Here is a 23,756-nt window from a genome sequence, read left to right as displayed (position 1 = left end):
GTAAATATAGATTTATGAATGAATAAGACAAGTGATAAATTGTGTTGTTTCTTTATGCGGCAGGTATTACCAGTTATAGAGGACAAAGTTCGTATTGTTTTGTGTTTATGTAATCAGATAAAGTAATTCGCGGAAATCGCCAAGCAGTTTTGAGAAAACTTTTTTATTTACTATGTTTTTTTAATTATTGATTTCTCTAATTTTATCTACTGTTATTAGAAAAATCATAATAAAATCATGACGGCGATGTCAAGCATAATGGAATAGTTATAATTTATTATAATAAAATTAATGAAACATAATGAAAAAGTTCAAATTTATATCACATAGCAGGCTTAGTTCTGATTTTTTTTTAAATTCATTTTACTGTTCATACTTCATGTGCTATACACATGAGTGCGGCTGGTTTTGTTTTTGTTTTATTGCAGCATATGTAGTGTGTTTGTGTGGTATGTGGAAACACACATTAAGTGATCATGAAGAGAAATACAAAATGTGTTGTTCCTTCAATAATTTTTTGAAATATGACAGTTGGGTGTTCATTCGTTGGATGTGCTTGAGCTTCCGTTTTGAATTTTCCTCGGAGTTTAGTATTTTTGTGACTTTACTTTTTCAAACAACTATTCGCGTGTTTCTGTACTTATATATCCTTGAATTTCAAATGGTTCATTGACTCTACTGTTAACATATTATGGTTGAAAACAATGCTAAGTATTTACTTATATATTACATAATATATAATGAAGGTTTAATCTAAAAAATAAGTTCTATATTATATATATAACTGGAAATTTTCTTTCAAAGCAAATGTATGTCGTTGTATCAAGATTAGATGGTTTTTGATTATAATATAACATGTATAAGTCATTCTGAGGGTCTGAAGGTCAATAGACGAAGATAAATAATGGGAAAAAAATAATAAACAGAAAAATGGGGACAGAAAAAAAAGAAAAGAGAAGAAAGGGGTACAAAGATAACAAGAATAACTGAAGAAATTGAAAATAATAGTGTTAAACTACTTATTACAGAAATAAACTGCGTTTGAATAAATAAATCGTACAAATACAGAAAGAATAATGAAATATCCCTTTTAAACTTTAAAAATTGAAGACCTCATCTAGACCTTTATATCTTAAATACATTATCAATATGAAAGATAGTTGTAAGATCTATAAAATAATTAAAATTAAACAGGGAACGACTGTTTATCTTCAATGGGAGGAAGGTTATGGCTTTATCCTAAAAACAATATTCTGATGGGGAAAAAATTGTCTGGTCAAGCAGATGACAACAAAATTTTTAATTCAGATTTTCCCCATACTTTAAAGAGTTAAATTTTGAAAGAAACAATTTGATTGAAATAAATAAAATCAATCATCCCCCTCCTTTTGAAGTAAAATGGATGCTACCTTACAGCATAAGCAAAATAATACAAATTAGTGAAGTTTGCACAAAAATAAATTGGAAATGGTAAAATGTACGTAGTATATATAAACAACATATCATTTTAAAAAATAATTAATTGTTACAATGTTTTCTTTCTCCTCAATTTTAATGAATGTAACTATTTTATTAATATTCCTTGTTCATGACTGTTGGCGAGCCTTTAAAATTTATCAACTTTTATCAAGTTATCAAAACTAAATTCGTCATCTACCAGCATGTGTTAAAATATTTAGATTACAACATACATTTATTAGTAAAATTGCTTCCCATAGATTTATAAGTCTATTTTGAGAATGTGACAACATCTTCCGATAAATATTAGATTTCAGAAAGTTGATTTTCAGAAAATTGTGTTGAAAGGTATTGGCTTGTTGCACTCGTTATTATATATTAATGATTGTTAAACGTAGTCCGTTTATTTATAATTTAGCATATAATAAAAGATTATGAGACAATAATGAATAAACAGCTGATACACATAACAGTTAGGATGTACAAAAAAGTGTCAAATGCTGAGGTCAAATGTAAAAGCCAGACATATACATATATAAACGTGACTTGTATCTTTGCAGTTGTGAACTAAATTCATTTTGAAAAGGTTTTCTACCCAAACATTTACATGATTTAGACCTCAACACCTATATTTGCTTTAGTCGTAGATGCACTATTTTATTTTTATATTAAATTAGTTGTTAATGGAATTGAAATAGCCGTCAGTAAGGGGATGACCATTTGATATTCTCGGGGTGGGGGGGGGGGGGGGGGGGGGGGGGACAGGAGGATTTGTTTTTGATCGGTTATTTATTTTTGTAAACTAAGAGGATAGATTATTCATTTTCTGCACTATTGAAGCAAGATTTTTCATTTTCATTAAAGCAAGGGACTGATTATTCATTTTCACAACTATATTTTTGATATTCGAAAACATACAATTTTTAAATGATTTGTTTATAATAAATAATACATATAGTGTAGTCAAGTCATTATGTACCATTTAATTAGATTAACCATCCCCCTCTGAAGAAATGAATCTTTTAAATTCCCAACTGCATATATATGTATTGCATACATACATAGTATTAAAGTTTTGTTATAACTATGCACTTTTAAATGTATTGGCAAACATACGACGCCGAGCTGAGCGAGGCAAACAATGTTTTGAAGGGTTTTGAAGCCACTGAAGGCCCAAGAAGCCATAGAACAAATGATGCAAAATCATGCTTTCTGGATGTTCCGAAGACCCTTTCATAATCAGAAAATGAAGTTTTGTTTTAATAATTTTTTGACAATATTTATTTTGGTATCAAAGCAAAATGTATAAATTCAGTGTGAGCCTGAAGTTTCTAGGGACAACATCAAAAGACCAATGTGCATGATAAAGCAAAAATGGAATTCACATAGTTAAGTCTGTGGCTGCTGTTTTTTTGTTGTTTTTTTAAACTCATGATCAAGTTCATAACAAAATTACTAGATTACAAAAGGAATGCAACACTAACAGAATACAGAAGGGCAATGAACAAAAGACAAATAAATAAGAAACATTGATCCCGAAAAATTAGGGCTATAAGTCTGAGGGAAAACAGAACTTTCTTCTTGCAAGGCTTTGAACACAATTTGATATGGAGAAAAACGTTTGGTTTTGAAATTTCCTACATGTAGTTACGGTCCTGTTAAAATAAAAGTGAGGTAAGGTTTCCTGAGACAATATACTTCAGGTTAAATGAAACCAATTTTCAGACATTTCAAGTATATTTAAATAATGTTTACACTTTTGTTATTAAAAAACTTGGGAAGTGTTTCCCGATTGTTTTGGGGGAAAAAATGAATTTATGAAGAATCTGGTGCCTTCTCATACTTTAGATTAGAGCTGCTGAGTTATTTATTTTCAATACATGCAAGTCAGGTAATTTATTTTCAAACTACCACAGAACAAACTATTTATTTTTGTGATCATCAAGGCTGAGTTATTTATTTTCAAAATCCTCTTGCCCCCAGAATATCAAATGGTCGTCCCCTTACTGCAAGTTCTATCTGATATGGACTTGGTGTCTTTTTTCGTTGGGATGTACAACTACCTGACCACATCCATGTGTTTTTCGTTAGATGTAATTCTATTTGTATGCATCTAATGAGTTAATAGCGAAGTTAATAGTTCTCAAAGGTACCAGGGTTATAATTAAATACGCCAGACGCGCGTTTTGTCTACAAAAGACTCACCGGTGACCATATGTGAAGATCAGATCAAAATAGTTATGAACGTCAAACAAGTTGAAGAGCATTGGGGACCCAAAATTTCAAAACGTTGTGCCAAAAACGGCTGAGGTTAATATCTATGCCTGGGATAAGAAAATCCTTTGTTTTTCGAAACATTCAAAGTTTTGTCTCGGGGGAGGGGAGGTGGAGCACTTCCTATCTACAAGGTTATAGGACGAGCCGCTGGAATAGGTCACCTTGTCAAGCTTAAAAACATGTAAATAGGTCGGGAAAACTAACAGAAATATATGATAAGGTCAATAAAGTCCCCATAACTGTGTCATGTTTGTCTGTCATCTTTCTTGCTGTTCCCGGCTGTGTTTTATCAACCAATTTTTCTCTCATTTTGCACTTTAATATTTTACTGTTACATTACACACCAAACGAAACCAACAGAAACCCAGCGGCACCCCTTTCAATTAAGTATTGAAGCCCCCCCCCCCCCTCGAGAGTTTTGTAAACAAGAAATTTATTGAAATGCCCATATCATGTCAACATCGATCGAAGTGCTGACTACTGGGCTGGTGATAACCTTGGGGGCGAAATGTCCACCATCAGTTACGCCTTTTTCAACTGATTGTTATAGTTCGTTCTTATGCTGTTCTTTTACACCGCTGTCCGATGTTAGGGCACGGTTGTGATCCCACTAACATGTCTAACCTCGCCATATTCTATATGGACCTTTCCAAAGTCAGTGATTACATTGTTGTCGTATGTTGCTGTACGTGTTACATATTTGTTTTCGTTTTTTGTTCATAAATTATGCTGTTAGTTTTCTCGTTTTTTTTTTTTATTTCGGGACATTTCGTTGCTGACTTTGCAAAATGCTATACGGTATCCTATAGCTGTTTATTTGTGTGTTATTTGGTCTCCTGTGGAGAGTTGTCTCATTGAGCAATCATACCACATTTTCCGTTGATTATAAACAAATAAAAAGGTCACGACAGAATCCTTTAAAAACACATAATGAACATGATGATGAACTGTGAACAATACATTTTCGTAAAGGATGAAACCGAAATAAGAACGAATTGGGAAATCGGTCGTCGTCATGGTTAACGGGTGTAAAAAGGTATCACACAGTTAAATATATGGGGACACAAAATTGTAACAAACTTAATTAGTGGAACCTCTTAAGAGAAGTTCCCGGAGGAATTGCCAGGTAAATTTCAAACATGGCCATAAGAATTTCACAACTTTCGGTGATAGTATTTTGTATCTAAATAAACATGAAAAAAGTAAAATCACATAAATACTGAACTCCGAGGAAAATTCAAGAAGGAAAGTCCCTAATCAGATAGCAAAATCAAAAGCTCAAACACATCAAACGAATGGATAACAACGTTAACTGTCATATTCCTGACTTGGTACAGGCATTATCTTATGTAGAAAATGGTGGATTGAACCTGGTTTTATAGCTAGCCAAACCTCCCACTTGTATGACAGTCGCATCAAATTTCATTATATTGACAACGACTCACATGAAACTCATTACCTCATATGGTTCTAAATATGATGAATATTTCAAGGGCAAGAGGGTTGGACCAAAGTACACACGCCCGGACGGATAGAAGTAAAGGAGTAGAGTATATCCCTCTCCATGGGAAATGGTTTTGAAAACTGATGGATATATTTATTAGTTAACATACATAGATGATAAAAGATTGCAGTTTAACTCCCAGTGGTAAATATTACAAATCAGGAAGAGACGCATACGAGTACGAACCATGCTTTGCCAGTACAAGGCTGATGTGTTGAGTCTAATTTTCAACATAATAGTTCAGAAGGATTCAGGCTAACTCCTAACGATGTGAAACACATATTAATATTCAAATCTGTAGTTTTTCCTGACAAATAATTAAACGCATCGAGTAGAGCTTTTTACCAAAGACATGCATATATATTGAACTGGGTTTTAGTTTCTATATATAGGACAGCATAAAACATGTTCTATAACAATGATTATAAAAATTCACCATATAGCATTTTGCAAAGTCAGCTACGAAATGTCCCGAAATCACAAATTGTAAAATTGAAATTTCGAAAGTTACACAAAGACAATGTGTAAACCTTAACTATACAATATAAACACTCAACATTACTTGTTTGGGTAAAATGATTTAATTTGGGTAAAATGATTTAAAAACTACTAATTGTCCTTAAAATAATAGTCCAATACACGACTAAATAGATTTACTATGTACCTTACATTTTGTACGAAAGTTCGATAGAAAAATATTTCTTAATAGAGTTTGTTATTGATAACTATTATGTGCATTTTATAGTTTCAACAGACTGTCGGCATTCCAATGGGAACAAACTGTGCCCCTCTACTTGCCGACTTGTTTCTTTATTATTATGAGGCTGACTACATGCAGAAACTTCTTAGGAAGAAAGATGAGAAGTTAGCAATATCCTTTAACTCTACTTTCCGCTATATAGATGACGTTCTTTCACTAAACAATTCAAAATTTGGTGACTATGTGGAACGCATCTATCCCATCGAGTTGGAGATAAAGAATACTACAGATACAGTTAAGTCGGCTTCATATCTTGACTAACATCTAGAAATTGACAATGAGGGTCGGTTGAAAACAAAACCTTACGACAAAAGAGATGATTTTAGCTTTTCAATTGTGAACTTTCCATTTCTAAGTAGCAACATTCCAGTAGCACCTGCATACGGGGTATACATCTCCCAATTAATACGATATTCCCGTGCTTGCATTTCCTATCATGATTTTCTTGATAGAGGGTTACTGCTCACAAGGAAGCTATTAAACCAAGAGTTCCAAATGGTGAAGTTGAAATCATCCCTTCGTAAATTTTACGGACGCCATCACGAGTTGGTTGACCGTTATGGAATAACCGTTTCACAAATGATACAGTACTTGCAACCTTAGGCGTTACTGTTTGACGTGAACTTGACTGATCGGTGAATGATCGGTGACGGATGTTTGACTGATCGATGACTGATCGGTGATCGGTGACCCATAGGATCCGTCAGATAAGTCAAATAACCTATGTAAGAGTTACCCTGACAACTGTCACCGATCGATCAGTAAATTAAATTTATGCACGGATCGGACGGATACGTATATATTTAAAATTCTTATATAAACAGAACTCCACAGTGTTTACAATCGATGAACGCGGACCTCTACGAAGACACCTTAATTTACACGTTATAATTTGTAATAAAATTAGTTGCAATAAAAAAGTAAAAATAGTTTAACAGAATAAGATGCTTAGAGCGTTAAATTGTTTGTGTTGATTAATATTTTCGTATTAAATATTATAAACCTCAGAGACATATAATACATATTTGTATTATATGACTCAGTTAACATGAACTTATTTCTATGAAAATGGTTATTGTTGACCGCCATTGGATTTTTGAACTTTTAATAGTTTCGAATAGGTTGTTTTTTCATGAAATTAAAAGAATGTCAAAGAAATGATATTAAAAGTTTGTTTCCATTGTTTAGAATTACCAAAATTAATCTTCTTTTTATCAAATATTGTACTATTTTATTTGCAATCAGTTATTTTTACCATCTTGAGACAAGTCTTCTAATCAGAATTGAGATATAATGAGAATTGAAATACTTAAACTTTTAATTTTGTGGAATAAGAATGCAGTTATTGATTTATTTTGATGCATATTATTAACTGTCATATGATTTCAGTACTTTTTGTACATAATGATTGGCTGTTCTTCATAAAATAATTTTGCTTTAAGGAAAAAGATATTAAATTTTTGTACGCGTTGCCTAAAACGCAAATATTTCTTCATTTTACTGAAAATTATTGGCCGCCATTGGATTTTTGTACTTTTTATATTTTGAATAGTTTTTTTTCATCAAATTAAAAGAATGGCAGAGAAATCACACTAAAACTTTGTTCGCATTGTTAAAAATAACCAAAATTATTCTTCTTTTTATTAAAAATGATACCATTTTATTTGAAATCAGTTATTTTTACCATCTTGAGACAAGTCTTCTAATCAGAATTGAGATATAGTGAGAATTAAAATACTTAAACTTTTATTTTTGTGGAATAAGAATGCAGTTATTGATTTATTTTGATGCAAATTATTAACCGTCATATGATTTCAGTACTTTTTGTACATCATGATTGGCTGTTCTTCATAGAATAATCTAACTTTCAGGAAAAAGATATAAAAATTTTGTACGCGTTGCCTAAAATGCAAATATTTTTTCATTTTACTGAAAATTATTGACCGCCATTGGATTTTTGTACTTTTTATATTTAAGAATAGTTTTTTCTCATAAATTAAAAGAATGTCAGAAAAATCCTACTCAAATTTTGTTCCCATTGTTTTAAATAATTAAAATTATTCTTCTTTTTATCAAAAATGATACTATTTTATTTGAAATCAGTTATTTTTACCATCTTGAGACAAGTCTTCTAATCAGAATTCAGATATAATGAGATTTAAAATACTTAAACTTTTATTTTTGTTGAATAAGAATGCAGTTATTGATTTATTTTGATGCATATTATTAACTGTCATATAATTTCAGTACTTTTTGTACATAATGATTGGCTGTTCTTCATAAAATAATTTTACTTTAAAGAAAAATATATAAAATTTTTGTACGCGTTGCCTAAAATGCAAATATTTTTTCATTTGACTGAGAATTATTGACTGCCATTGGAATTTTGTACTTTTTATAGCTTAGAATAGTTTTTTTTAATAAAATTAAAATAATATCAGAAAAATCATACTAAAATTTTGTTCGCATTGTTTAAAATAATCAAAATTATTCTTCTTTTTATCAAAATGATACTATTTTATTTGAAATCAGTTATTTTTACCATCTTGAGACAAGTCTCCTTATTAGAATTGAGATATAATGAGAATTAAAATACTTACACTTTTATTTTTGTGGAATAAGAATGTAGTTATTGATTTATTTTGATACTAATATTAACCGTCACATGATTTCAGTACTTTTTGTACATCAAGATTGGGTGTTCTTCATAAAATATGCTTACTTTTAGGAAAAAGATATAAAATTTTTGTACGTGTTTCCTAAAATGCAAATATTGTTTCATTTTACTGAAAATTATTTACCGCCTTTGGATTTTTGTACTTTTTATAGTTGAGAATAGTTTTTTTTCATAAAATTAAAATAATATCAGAAAAAGCATACTAAAATTTGGTTCGCATTGTTTAAAATAATCAAAATTATTCTTCTTTTTATCAAAAATGATACTATTTTATTTGAAATCAGTTATTTTTACCATCTTGAGACAAGTCTTCTAATCAGAATTCAGATATAATGAGAATTAAAATACTAAAACTTTTATTTTTGTGGAATAAAAATGCAGTTATTGATTTATTTTGATGCATATTATTAACTGTCATATGATTTCAGTACTTTTTGTACATAATGATTGGCTGTTCTTCATAAAATAATTTTACTGTAAAGAAAAATATATAAAATTTTTGTACGCGTTGCCTAAAATGCAAATATTTCTTCATTTTACTGAAAATTATTGACCGCCATTGGAATTTTGTACTTTTTATAGTTTAGAATAGTTTTTTCAATAAAATTGAAAGAATATCAGAAAAATCCTACTAAAATTTTGTACGCATTGTTTAAAATAATCAAAATTATTCTTCTTTTTATCAAAAATTGGATTTTTGTACTTTTTATTGTTGAGAATAGTTTTTTTTAATAAAATTTAAAAAATATCAGAAAAATCATACTAAAATTTTGTTCGCATTGTTTAAAATAATAAAAATTATTCTTCTTTTTATCAAAAATGATACTATTTTCAATGTATCGGATATGTTCCTTACGTTGTAACTACAATCCCCTTCCCTTTCATGAATGTGACCTACCAAATTAGACTATTTACCGGATTTGTAATCACATAAGCAACACGACGGGTGCCACATGTGGAGCAGGATCTGCTTACCCTTCCAGAGCACCTGAGATCACCCCTAGTTTTTGGTGGGGTTCGTGTTGTTTATTCTTTAGTTTTCTATGTTGTGTCATCTGTGCTATTGTTTTTCTGTTTGTCTTTTTCATTTTTAGCCATGGCGTTGTCAGTTTGTTTTAGATTTATGAGTTTGACTGTCCCTTTGGTATCTTTCGTCCCTCTTTTATAGTCATCTGTTACGAACTTCGTTCAGTGTATATATACACAAAAGTAAAGCTAGAAATATTGACCATACACATATGAATATTGCATGCATGTTCAGCACGACTCATATGTATATCATGTTCTACAATTGTACGTGTGTGCTAGGGGTTTAGGAGTAGAAAAAATATTATTTTGAATGCTCTACTTATTCAGAGCGGAAACTATTTGACCAACAAATATTCAAATTGGTTATGACATCATATATCATGGCTCTATTGCGACAGGATGACGTAGGTTATTGGTGACTAAATATTGAAGTCAGCTCTCGGATTGATATAAAAAACTAGAACGAGCTCGAGGGTTCCTATACAATTATATATGTGGATATTAATAGCAACATATGAACAGACATACTACATGTACTTCGAGAATCGTTGAATTAGTAACTGTACTCAAAGATCAAAATGCCATCCAGGATTTTTAGCTACATCCATCTGTTGAACAGGCATCATTCAAATGTAATGATTTTTTTAATTTGCCTCATCTGTTGAATCCCTTAATATTTGCCACTGGACGTCAGATAGAACAAAGGCCAATGTAAACTTTTCCCCAGATTGAATTTTAAATCAGAATTATATGTACTACTAGGTAATATTTATCGAGTGTATGATCTTAGTTGACATTATTAGACGTTAGTCACGTTTACTCTGTATTTGGCGGTGAAAACACACTTTGACCAAGTTCAATACTATCTTCCTCTGCATGGTCACCAGAAATCTTATATCATACTGACTCTCAAGGGTGACTGGTGAATAAAATGATGAACTTTTTTCGACTGTCGGAAAATTCCTTGTCAATGTTGGGCGTCCGTTAGGATGTGTGGGATATACAAGTACGAAGTCACGTCCTCTTTGAATGGGAACCCGGTGCAACCTGCTGAGAGAGTGTACGCTCTGTGAACGTTAAGAACCTTTGGCCAAATCTTCGAGGGTTCCGTATGTATAGAAAGGCTTAATGTATGTCCCTATCCAATTGCATTCATTTTTATATGACACTCGGAATTTCCCCGACCTTATCCGTGACGCCCTCATGTTCAAGGCCTAATACATTGTATTTATTGTAAAATTTCTCGTCCTGAACATATATGAAATAATTGTTGCTGGACGTTACGCATCAAACAATCAAACAATATAACATATTGATGAAATGTATGGTCTTACATGCGAACTTATAGTAAACCTTTTTGTAAAGGTTCATATGCGGTTAGTAAAATCCATAAGGGCTTCAACCAAGCAGCAAACAATGTAACTTATCATGTGGTGTATACGACAAGGAGACAACAGACAAACAAACCTCAGTATAAAGTATACGTGACTGTATACATGGCCGTACTGTGACATATAGTAGTTGTTAATTTCTGTGTTATTATGTCTCTTTTGAAGAACTGTCTCATTGGCAATCATACGATATCTTCTTTTTTATTTGATTTGAATAAGTAATATTTTTTTTTTGAATTAAGATTATAAAGTCGTGTTAAAAATAAAAATATTGGCTTTATTGCAAGTACAAAATATCACATAGGCTATTTCGTTGTGAATAGTGTGTAGAGGATCGTTATTATAGTGACATGTGTACATAAAATTAAATAATATTACATATTTTTATTACACTGATTATGTTAAATTACACCTGGCCCGTTGGACCTATAAGTCACTTTAAAGTTAAAACTTAATGTTTATATTTTCAGTAGGCAAAATTAAAAATTAATGTGAAACTGTTACTCGTAAAGAAGTTCATTTCTTTTACAGAAAAATAAATTCAATTATTGGGTTGTTTGTCTTTGTCTTTGATTTTCATGTAATGTCATCAAATTTGCAAATGTACTATCGTTAACGTACTTAATGTCAATGTTCACTAATTCAAATAGCATGTGACTCAAATTATTGTAAGCTTTACAGTATAGTAAGACATGTTTTTCATCTTCGACAGCTCCGTCGTTACACAGGGTGCTGACACATTCATCAGGAGTCTCATTTCGAAATTGCCCGGTGAATTAAGAACCAATCACAAAAATAAACGGATGGAGAACAGTAAAACAAAAATGAGTCCAACAGAGCTTCGAGTAATCGGACCGGCATTTGGTTTGGACTGGACATGCCTCTTCAGATCTGAAACTAAACAATTAAATGAAATATAATAATGTCAGATTATTTTTATGAATCATTACAACTTTCATAATTGTGAGTGATTTCAGTTAAACTGGAAGACCTTATCCGACTTATATTGTAGACAAACCGCTGTCAAATGTTTGTACCCTTATGATTGACAGTTGTATTATCTCATATTTCGTCACGTGTCTAATAGCGGACTATTCGGTATGCGTTTTGCTCACCGTGTAAGTCCTTACGAGGGCCTACAGTTGTTTACATGTTAGTCATTTGGTCTATGATGAGGAGCAATCACACCACATATCTTTGCAATTGCTATTTAGTCTTAAGTGCGACAGAATGGTTTACCGAACAATTGTTTTAAGTTTCTGATTTTGAAGTATCACACTTTATATAATATTGGAAAATGTTCTGGCAACACTCGTTTTTTACCACTCAAACCCATGGAATCTATTGCCCTGAAAGCGGAAGTCAATATGATTCATATAAAACAGTTGACTTCTAGTAACTTCGAATCTCTCGGACAATGTAAAGATTTTTGTGCTTCGTCATATCAATTGTGGTTTGTTTGCATTCAAGCGATTTTTTTAAGCTTGACTAGATTATTTTTTTTACATCAAATTGGTGATCAGAATATTTTTTAGAAAAAAAACATACCCATCCCCCCTTTTTTTTAAAGTTAAATGGTCGTTCCATAACAAGATTGTGTTTTTTAATAATTTAACTTACGTTTCCCAAGTAACATACTGCGTAGAGATTGCTGGCTTGCTTTAAGTTCATTCTGTGAGTTTCGAGTTTCTCTATAGTCAGATTCTAACTTGTGTTGTGCTGCTCTGAAATCATTCCGTATCCTATCCACTGCGTTTTGGGTTTCCCTACGTGAACTATTTTGAGCGTCTCTTAGATCATTTTTCAGAACTTCTTGGGATGCAGTCATATCATTTAAGTTTTGCTTCATAACGATCATCTTTTGGTTGAATTCTTCAAACTTCTTTCTGTTTTCCGTCCCCATTGCATCGATCTGTTTTTGCATGTCCTCCTGGAGTTTAACTTGACGTTCATATTCTGTATTTAATGTGTTAAGCTCAGTTGTTAGATTGTTGATGCGTTCGTTAAAGGTCGCAGTTATATTCTGAAGAACTGAAGAAAAAAATATATACATGTAACGTCTTTTTACAGGATAGTATTCAAACAGCTATCAACCAGTCGATTCCATTATATTTCCAAACCTTAGTTCCAAAGCCAAAAAATAAGAAGGTTCGAACTCGCAACCTCCGAGTTGATTGATTGGTTGGTATTTTTTGGCACTTTCAACACTTGTGCTTTTTTCGTGACGGTATTTTTTCATAGGTGGAGGAGGCCGGAGTGCCCGGAGAGAACCACCGAGGTTCAATAGAAAAACAGATAATCAGGCAACCGTACAGCCTTTAACTATGAGAAAATACCATATCGTATAGTCGGATGCAAAAGGCACCGATATTAAAAATATCAAATAATGGTTTATGGTTTGTCTTTTTTTGTCTCAAAAGCATACCTTTAGGTATTTAAAAGCCGTCGATTGTTTAAGGTCAACGAGATAAATAATCAATTGTCAATTTCTTGAATTTTCCGAAAACATATTTAAATATAAATCCGATAATGAAAGTGAAACTAAAGTAATTAAATTTCTGACAGAAACATAAAACATAAACCTCACCCCCTCCGCTTGAAGTTAAATGGTTGCTTCCTAAACACTCCAGATATGTAACGTACCTGTTTCTAATGTGTCCAAGTTGTCATTTTGGTCGTAATGCCCAGCATACAATAATCTAATGTCATTTTCAAATTTTTTCCTCTGTTGTTTCATATCTAATATGTCTTTTTTCATACTGGATATCTCTGAAAATAAACAGAGTGAGTAACATATTTTACCATATACAAATTATTAAGAGTTTGACCACAGAAAATCATTTCAAAATAACTACATCATTCTATCATATTGAAATCAAAATATTATTAAAAAAAACAATAAAGCTATCGAAAATCATCCTATTTACAATGCCCTTTTTTAAATTTTACTCCGGCTACATCAATAAAAACTGACCGCCAAAAAGTAGAACAATAGTGTTCAAAGTTGCGTTAAAAATCAACCAGTCAATCACATATACACCATGTACACCGGGCTCTTTTCCTCCTCCAAATATTTGGTCATATTTTATCTAACAATTGAGCAAAAAAGTTAGTTTAACCCCTACAATTTGGCGGAGGGGGAGGAGGTCTTTGTAGAATTTATTAAACACTCATATAGATGAGGAATGACTTTCAGATTGACATAATTGAGCTGCATCGGATAGTAATTTACGTATACCTCACGCAAGTGCCCCATATACATGTACATTTATAAGAATTAATTTTGATACACTCAAATATCTAATTAAAGATAAACGTTGGTCTATTTTTGTAGATTTTGTTTGAACCGTTACATTTTCTAACACACTTTAGCAGCTCTATGCTTAAACCTAAAAATCAATACATTGAACATAGAATTGGTAAAAAGAGAACTATTTTTTTCTGACGTACCTTTCTCATCAAGGGACAAATTCGCCATTTTGTATAATGACAATGCAACGGAGACGATACTACACACGGCTATGATACCGAAAAAAACTTTCCACTTCCATTTTTTAATCCAAACACATGTACATATTTGTCCCTGTGGATTTTTCGTCTGTTTGCCGCCATTGGACTTCATGTCAACAACACATTCTCTTCTCTTCTCATTAAGTAACTTTTCAGAGCGATCTGGATACTCATGGTCGTCTTTGTCTAAAATGTCAATTTTGAGAATTAAAACATTGCCCCAAAGAAAATATATGCAAAATTCATTCGGTCAGAGAGCAATGTAGTTTTTTAGTTAATTATATACAAAAACATCAAATTTCCTTTCGGTCAGACAAACCCTGGAACAGTTTGGCACAGACTTACGTAACAGATTTATGATTTTCTATAATCAGTTGTGAGTGGCTTTGAACTAGGTGACTGCAACTACGAGAACTCTCAGATCTGTACGTAAAGTGATTTTGGTGCTGGGATATACAAGTACCCGGCCACGTCAACTCTGTGTATTATTTGTTTGTGTATCCCTCTGATGAGTTTAGCCTTTTTCAACTGATTTTTGTAGTTCGTATTTATATTGGCATGTTACACCACTGTCCTAGGTGAGTTTGAGGGTTATAATTACGCTAACATGTTTAAACCCGCCACATTCTGTATGTATTTGGCTGTCCCAAGTCATTGTGTTATTCAGATGTTGCCGTTTTGTTGATGTGTTATACATATTTGTTTTGCTAAAATTAGGCCAGTAGTTTTCTCGTTTGAATTGTTTTACATTTGTCATTTAGGGGCCTTTTATAGCTGACTTTTTGGTATTGGCTTTGTTCATTGTTGAAGGCTGTACGGTGACCTATAGTTGTTAATTTCTGTGTCATTTGGTCTATTGAGAAGAGTTGTCTCATTGGAAATTATATCGCATCTTCTTTTTTATATTTAGCACGTTTTATCTGTATCTCTTTTGGCTATGTACCGTTAAAATGAAACGTTCTAAAAATTTCAAATTAAACAATAATTGTTATGCTTAAAATCTTTTGACAAAAACAAAATGTATATTCATCCCTATCGTGGTTTTTTTTTTACACACTAACTCAGATAGGTTCAGCAAGAAAATTTGAAGTGACGCTAGGTGGTATATGTAAAGTTGGTAGCGGTCTTGCGTATTGGCCATCGACAGAACCTTTAACATATACACATATCATGTTCTTTTATAAGTTGTTATCATTGATATGTTCATAATTATAAATAATTAACTGTTAACAAAACTTTGAATTTTTGAAAAACTAAGGTTTTTCTACCTCAAGAATAGATTACCTTAGCTGTATTTGGCAAAACATTTAGGAATTTTTGGTCCTCAATGCTCTTCAACTTCGTACTTTATTTGACCCTTTAAACATTTTTTGATTCGAGCGTCACTGATGAGTCTTTTTGAGACGAAACGCGCGTCTGCGGCGTTTTGCATTAGCGCCGATATGCATTTCATTTGCGCCGATTTTTTCTTTCATTTGCGCCGATTTTTATTTCATTTGCGCCGATTTTTTTACAGGTAAATTACAGGTGAATAGATATAAGATGTGGTATGAGTGCCAATGAGAGAACTCTCCATCCAAGTCATGTTATTTTTCATTTATCATTATAGACCTCTCCCGTTCGCCACTTGTACAAATTTAATGAATTGTCAATCATAACATGTATATAACTGTTGTCCCCTGCTCGCCATGGGGAGGTGGAAGAAGGCCTACAAGATACATCTCCAGACTTTTTCCTTGACCGTACCCATAGTTCTTTAGCCTCTGTCTTTCGGACATCTGCCACATGATTATGCTCGTTCTGTGTTTTGACGACAGAATCCGTGGTGACTCTGGCTTTACACGATTTTATGCTACATTTGTAGGATATGTTGTTATGTTTTAGGACACTAACCTTCCAATATGTATGGCCCTCTTTGGCTCGTTTCAGTGTGCAATATGCATGATATGTCCATCGTGTTACAACGAAGTTCCAGAACAATATGAATCAAAATGAACATAACTGAACAACATTTATAACCGGTTTTACCAATGGTATTATATAGTATAGTACATGTACAAGTATTAACGTACCTGTAAATCTAATTAGGAGCAAATATAAAATCGGCGCAAATGAAAAAATGAAATCGGCGCAAATGAAAGAATGAATATTTTCAAAATCGGCGCAAATGTCATACGCCCCGCGTCTGGTGTAATTATAATTTTTTTATCCTGGTATCTATGATGAGTTAATTAAAAGCCATTTAGGGAATCTAGTAACAATATGTTCATACTTCATTTCATTACAGTTAAATGCAGTGATATTTTAGGGACGACATCAAAAGTTCAATGAAGGATAAAAAAAACTTAATTCACATAGTTTTTTCACTAACCCCCCCCCCCCCCCCCCCCCCCCTCTTAACTTAATTTGGGAAAAATTGATTGACCAATAGGGATATATGTAAAATCGATTTTAAATTAACAAAACTTGCAGCAGTGTTGACCCCCCCCCCCCCCCCCCCAACACACACACACACACCTCCAAACTATTTGATTTAAGTTTTTTTTATCCTACATCGATCTTTTGATGTCGTCCCTAAGAGAAGGAGATCTGGGTAATGTCAACAACATAAACATTGTCATGAAGTAGAATCAATCAATAGTCAATTGAATTGAACTTTTAGAACACATATTCTGTGAAATCCAATAGCGAAAATGAAAGTAAAAGTTATTTTTACAGACATGATTGTTTGTATACACTGTTGAATTGTGTAGTCAGTTCAATAGATTAATTATTTTCTCACGGTTAGAACAAATGTATGAGTGAAGCATCTAAGATCAAACAATATTATATAAAAGCGTTAACCTCAATTATTTTTTTTTCTTTTACATCCTAGGGGAGCTACCATTTGATTTTTATGGGGGAGGGGGGGGGGGGGAGGGGCTAGGATGAAAAATTTTGTCCTGCATTTTTTTTTAGTTGTAATCTCTGTCCTGCCTTTTTATTTTTCACTCTATTCGGTCCTGCCTTTTTTTTTTTAGTTTATCCTGACTTTTTTTTACCTAAATTGTCATCCTGACTTTTTTTTTTGCAAGTGTCTCATCCTGCCTTTTTTTTTACTCAAAATTCCTGTCCTGCCTATTTTTTTCAAATTTCATCCTAGCCCCCCCCATAAAAATGAAATGGTAGCTCCCTAGCGAATATTAGAAAAGAACAACCATTAGATTAATCTATACTGCATTATACAAAGCAGTTATTATCATTTAAGAAAAAAACATCAACTATCATTTTAATACGATATATATACTAATATGCCATCGACAGATTTATCAGTTGCAGAGAGTTTTTTAAAACATGTAAAACGTATATGAACGTGTCCCACCCTGCACCTCATATTTAACATGGGAACGGTATGTCTATTCCTGATTTAACACACTCCATTCCGACCCGACGTGTCTATGTATTTCAACATCCCGCCTATCCAAACAGAGGCCCCTTAGATGTTAATCCTTCTCTATACATGCTATACACGTCTAGCCTTAGTAAGTTTTACACCGATAACTTGCGTAAAAAGTAACAATTAAAGAGAACAATAACTTGGATAAGGTGCAGTCGTGTTATCTAATACCACACATATATATTATAACATTATAATATATACACACTTATTCATTGTTTATTTTTTTCAGTGTTTATCTTACATATTATCTTATATTAGATCTACGTAAGAATCTGCGACTAAAAATTCCGCCATTTTTCTTGGATATATATCAATTATATATATTATTACTTTTTAATCACCAAGAATTAGATCACATGTCTAATGTGGGTATTCCTTAAATCATTTGTTCGTAAATATTCTTATTTCTAACTTACCTGTATACATCTTGATTGTCTGTAGTAGACTGAAATTAAATACGTTTATAACAAACACTGTAGAATAAGTGTAAGTAAAAATAGATGATGTGGAAATTTCCTGTCTGGGTTATTCTTGTGCTAAATTTAGAACACGCGTAATCATAATTATGGGGCTCTGAACAGGCCATAACAAAACACCATAGTATGTAATTTGCCTAGTCCTATAACATATGACTTCGCATTCTTATTCAATTTTAAACGTTTTTATACTGATATTTTCATTTTTTATTTTTTTTGAATGCGAAGTCATATCGAGATACGTCAAATTCCTTTAGCACTTTCCGACATGATTTCAGGTCGGAACAAAATTGCTTCAATCTTCTTTCTAGGTCCAATATTTAACGGCACAAATATCATTTTAAATAACTTGAGCATGAAAACTATTAAAAAAATTACTTACTTGTGCTAAAGAAATAGTTAATCCATCACTTTAAGAAAATTTTATTCTCGAGTCGGAGCTCAATAACACCAGTTTAAATATGGCGCCCAGATTTGATTAATTTTCGAAATATAAAATCCAAATAAAAAAAAACGAACTTGTGGCATTGTTTAACGTCGATCGGTTTCAATGTTGTTTAAACGTAGTTTATAGCTTTTAGATACAGAATAGGATACAGTTTGTTTCAAAAAGGCAAAAAGGAAATTCTTATTAGCGTTTTATGAAACGATAATCTATCCTTGAAAGAAGGGAGTTAATTTCAGTGTCACACCACATGATCAATCATGCATTGTGACTGAAGTTTTTTTTAAATCTCAATCGCAAAAACTCCCACATTTTCTCTAAGAGAACCATTGTGTTTTAATAAAATCAAAATCCCTACCCCACTCCCCCCTTTCCAGAATTTTGTTTCAGAACCTTGATAAAGGGAAACGTTGAAAAATAAAAATAAAAATGTTTTTCTTGCGTCTTTATAATTATTACGTATACCTTATGCAAACGTTAATTGAATAGCATGTCCTTGATATTCATTCCAGTGTCTGGTAGAAAAGATCGGACACGATAAAAAAAAAAATAACCTCTAATATTTTTGCCTTTAAAGATACTATTAATTTACGCCATCTTTAGTTTCAGACGAATTGATCGAAAAATATCGGTGAGCTCACCTTTTTAGTGAACTCGCAAGTTCCAAATTGAAAGAGTTGGTATTGCTTTGTTTCATAAAAAAGAATGGCCAACGTAGATAAAAGTATCTTGTCTTAGGGAGGGATAAATCCTACTTTGTAAAGGACCACTCTGATTCAAACAAAAAATTCTCTGATACTGACATTATCGACAAGATGCTTGATTTCTTAATTGATAACATATTTGTTACGTTCGGAGGACGTGTTTTTCAACAGATCGGTATTCCAATGTGAACAAATTGTGCCCCTCTTCTTGCCGACTTGGTTCTTTATTATTATGAGGCTGACTTCATACTGGAACTTCTTAGAAAGAAAGATAAGAAGTTAGCAATATCCTTTAACTATACTTTCCGCTATATAAATGATGTTCTTTCACTAAATAATTCAATATTTGGTGACTATGTTTAACGCATCTATCCCACCGAACTGGAGATAAAGGATACAACAAACACAATTAAGTAGGCCTCATATCTTGATTTACATAGATCGAGAAATTGACAATGAGGGTCGGTTGAAAACAAAACTTTACGACAAAAGAGATGATTTCTGCTTTCAAATTGTGAACTTTCCATTTCTAAGTAGCCACATTCTAGACTGTTACACAAATGATATCGGATATGTTCCTTACGTCGTAGCTACAATCTCCTTCCCTTTAATGATGTGACCTACCGAATTTGACTATTAACAGGATTTGTTATCACATAAGCAACAAGACGGATGCCACATGTGGAACAGGATATGCTTACCCTTCCGAAGCACCTGAGATCACCCCTAGGTTTTGGTGGGGTTTGTGTTGCTTATTCTTTAGTTTTTTATAATGTGTCATGTGTACTGTTGTTTGTGTGTTTGTCTTTTTCATTTTTAGCCATGGCGTTGTCAGTTTATTTTCGATTAATAAGTTTGACTGTCCCTTAAGTATATTTCGTCCCTCCTTATCAAGCCAAACCATTACCTCCGGCTTTTCCAACTCACAACTTGCAATACGACCTACAAGTTTGCACAAGGTCATGTTTTTTTCTCTGACTGTTTATGACGTCTTTACACTAAATCCATAGGATGTTGGATGTGTACGGATTGATGGTTTAGTCTTAGATGCATGATTATTTTATCAGTTGTTAGTGGCTTTGAACTAGCTGTCAGATAACTGCGAGTACTCTGAGATCTGTTCATTGTGTCTTTTTGTGTCGGGATGTATAAATACCCGACCACGTCCACTTTTATTTTTTGTCTATCTGATGAGTTAAGCCTTTTTCAACTGATTTTTATAGTTCGTTCTTATGTTGTACTGTTATACCACTGTCCCAGGTTAGGGAGAGGGTTGGGATCCCGCTTACATGTTTAACCACGCCACATTATTTATGAATGTGCATGTCACAAGTGAGGAGCCTGTAATTCTGTGGTTGTCGTTTGTTTATGTGTTACATATTTGTATTTCGTTAATTTTTTTTTTTTACATAAATGAGGCAGTTGGTTTTCTCGTCTGAATTGTTTAACAGTGTCTTATCGGGGCCTTTTATAGCTGACTATGCGGTATGGGCTTTGCTCATTGTTAAAGGCCGTACGGTTACCTATAATTTTTAATGTTTGTGTCATTTTGGTCTTTTGTGGATAGTTGTCTCATTGGCATAATACCACATCTTCTTTTTTATATCTTCTACAAATTTGGTGCTCCTACTTCTAGCCACCAAATGAAAAATTCAAATTAAATATATTTTTTTTTGCTCTGTCTTGGAGTAAAGGCATATAACCCATATAATACATTCATAGAAATATTCCATAAAAGTACACACCAAGACTCAAAAGATAGAATTTTAAAAGAATTTCAAACTGAAAGAAAGAAGGACCCGATGTGTGATTGCTATAGTTATTTTTGGTATGGGTCTAAACATACGGGACGTAGACTTGTTAGTACATATTGGATGCCCTAAATCTGTACTCTTTTAGTGGCAAGAGGCAGGCCGTTGTGCGAGAGATGGCCGACAAGAGCTAAGTCTCATTTACGACATGTTAACCACATGTCTTTGAAAAATACCACTAGAGATAATCGTACAGAACAAAGATAGCATGTGTGTCCGTACGCAAGTACTGTCACTTATTTCAGACAAGAAAACAGGTGCAAGTCTGTCGGAAAATAATATATGCAGTGGATGCGACTTAGAACATTGTGATTGTTCTTCCTGTAGATCTTGTTCTGTGCGCATTAAAAAGGGTCCATGTCAAAAGAGATGCTTTTGCAATGTACAGACTTTCCTTAACCAAGAATGTGTTGATGACAAACTAAGTTAAAAGTTTCTTGTGGCATTTACAACTAATAGGTGAATGAAGATTTCTTTTCTCACCCATGGAGTTGTACATAGAGACTTGCCTTGTTAAAACTGAATTTTATAATAAATGTCAATACGTACTTTCAATCCGACTAATGGGTGAATGAAGATTGCTTCGCTCGTCCAAGGAGTTGGTCGGTTCAAACTAGACTGTACATTAAATAATGATACTATCATCGGTGTTTCACTTCAATTTTTATTTAAAAACCAAGCATAAACCATAATTATAAAATTATTCAATTGAGCCAATGCAATGTTATCAAACTGTAAACTAAATATAAAATCATTCCTGACTTAGAAGAAAATGACTGAGATAGTTCAGCTGTACAGGGAGACCGTTAATTGAATATTAATCAACTTTGAGCATACCGATCATTTACAGTTTTTTTTATATTCTATCTAGTTTTTATTTTAAATACAAAGAAAATCTTCATGTAAATCTATCATATAACAAAATAACTTCTGTTATGTCTATACGTTATCTTATAGTGAGGGTTTATTATCATGGGCTCCTGTTCAAAGGAGGTTTACACACAGAAGAATAAAATTTCGTTTCGTTTCACGAAGGAATCCGTTTTTGTATTAGCCGTTTTGAAAGTTTGAACCTGATGTTGATGAATGTTGAAAAATGTTGAATTGTTATATTATGACACATTTTCGTTGGATTTAAAGCAATATTATATGATATTTCGCTTCTTAGTATGATTGGACACACTTAAAAACAAGGTAAACATGCTGATTTGAGAATTTTTTTTTGCTACGCGAATTTTGCCTATCGCGATATGACCTCGGGTGGCACATTGATAGTAAAAAGAAAATATCAGAACAGCAAATAGAAATTGTGAATAATGCCCCCGAGGTCATATGTTATAGGACTAGATATGACCTCGGGTGGCACATTGATAGTAAAAAGAAAATATCAGAACAGCAAATAGAAATTGTGAATAATGCCCCCGAGGTCATATGTTATAGGACTAGTAATTTGCCTACCAAGGCCACCTGACAGAACAGTATAATAACAGGGAAATTTCCTGTCTGGGTTATTCTTGTGCTAAATTTAGAACAAGTTATCATAATTAAGGGGCTCTGAACGGGTCATAACAAAACACCATATGTAATTTGCCTATCACGGCCTGACTTAGCGGTATAATGACAAAAAGTGTAAAATGTTATAAGGGAAATCAATAAGGGAAATTCTAGAAGAATTTATGTATACGATAGATTTAAATCCTTATCTTTTATCTCATCATTACGAAGTTGACATACTTTGTCTTCTAGTTTTATAGTAAAAGTAACGGTTTCTATTTTACGTTTAATTATTAAGGTAAGGTGTTGGTAAAAGATTCGTTCTTTAAAATGAAAATAACACTTAATAAATCTTGCCATTTTCTTAAATTACCATCATCAGTAGCGCTAAATCAAAACAAAATGAAAGCCATTGTTATATAAATATCTATAAGTTCCTGGTAAACTTAGAAAGGCAAGGGTTTATATACATGAAAAATTTAAAACCGGCAATGTTAAATATCACAAAACAAAACGTTTAAAAAATTATTACGACCAAAACTACAGAAGAAAAGTATGATACAAACCATGCAGATTGACATCCAATCAAAACTATATGTATCGCAGTAGAAAACTGACTTCCAATTTCTATATGTCTACTCAAATCGCTCAATTATCATGGTATATTTTTCTGAGGATAACCATTTTATTGAGGACATATTCTCTATTGTAGTTGTACAGATTTTTAATCGTAATTAATATGCAATGCAAACGAATTTATGTCCTATATTCATATATATAT

The 23,756-nt window shown here is 32.5% G+C and overlaps 1 protein-coding gene across 1 annotated transcript; it reads right to left on the bottom strand.

Moving 5' to 3' along the window:
- Window positions 1-11,352: 11,352 nt before the first annotated feature.
- On the bottom strand, window positions 11,353-23,010 carry LOC139496135 (myosin heavy chain, clone 203-like). Its single transcript, XM_071284602.1, has 6 exons — window positions 22,940-23,010; window positions 18,462-18,664; window positions 14,547-14,792; window positions 13,740-13,865; window positions 12,717-13,127; window positions 11,353-11,993 (listed from the first exon to the last, which is right to left on the bottom strand). Exons 2-6 carry the CDS (start codon window positions 18,469-18,471, stop codon window positions 11,884-11,886), a joined length of 903 nt encoding a protein of 300 aa, XP_071140703.1. The 5' UTR covers window positions 18,472-18,664; window positions 22,940-23,010; the 3' UTR covers window positions 11,353-11,883.
- Between the last annotated feature and the right edge of the window lie 746 nt (window positions 23,011-23,756).

This window comes from Mytilus edulis, chromosome 11 (assembly GCF_963676685.1).
Source record: "Mytilus edulis chromosome 11, xbMytEdul2.2, whole genome shotgun sequence".
Lineage (NCBI taxonomy): Eukaryota > Metazoa > Mollusca > Bivalvia > Mytilida > Mytilidae > Mytilus > Mytilus edulis.
The sequence above is the reverse complement of the archived record's forward strand: the minus strand, read 5'-3'. Positions and strand labels throughout refer to the sequence as shown.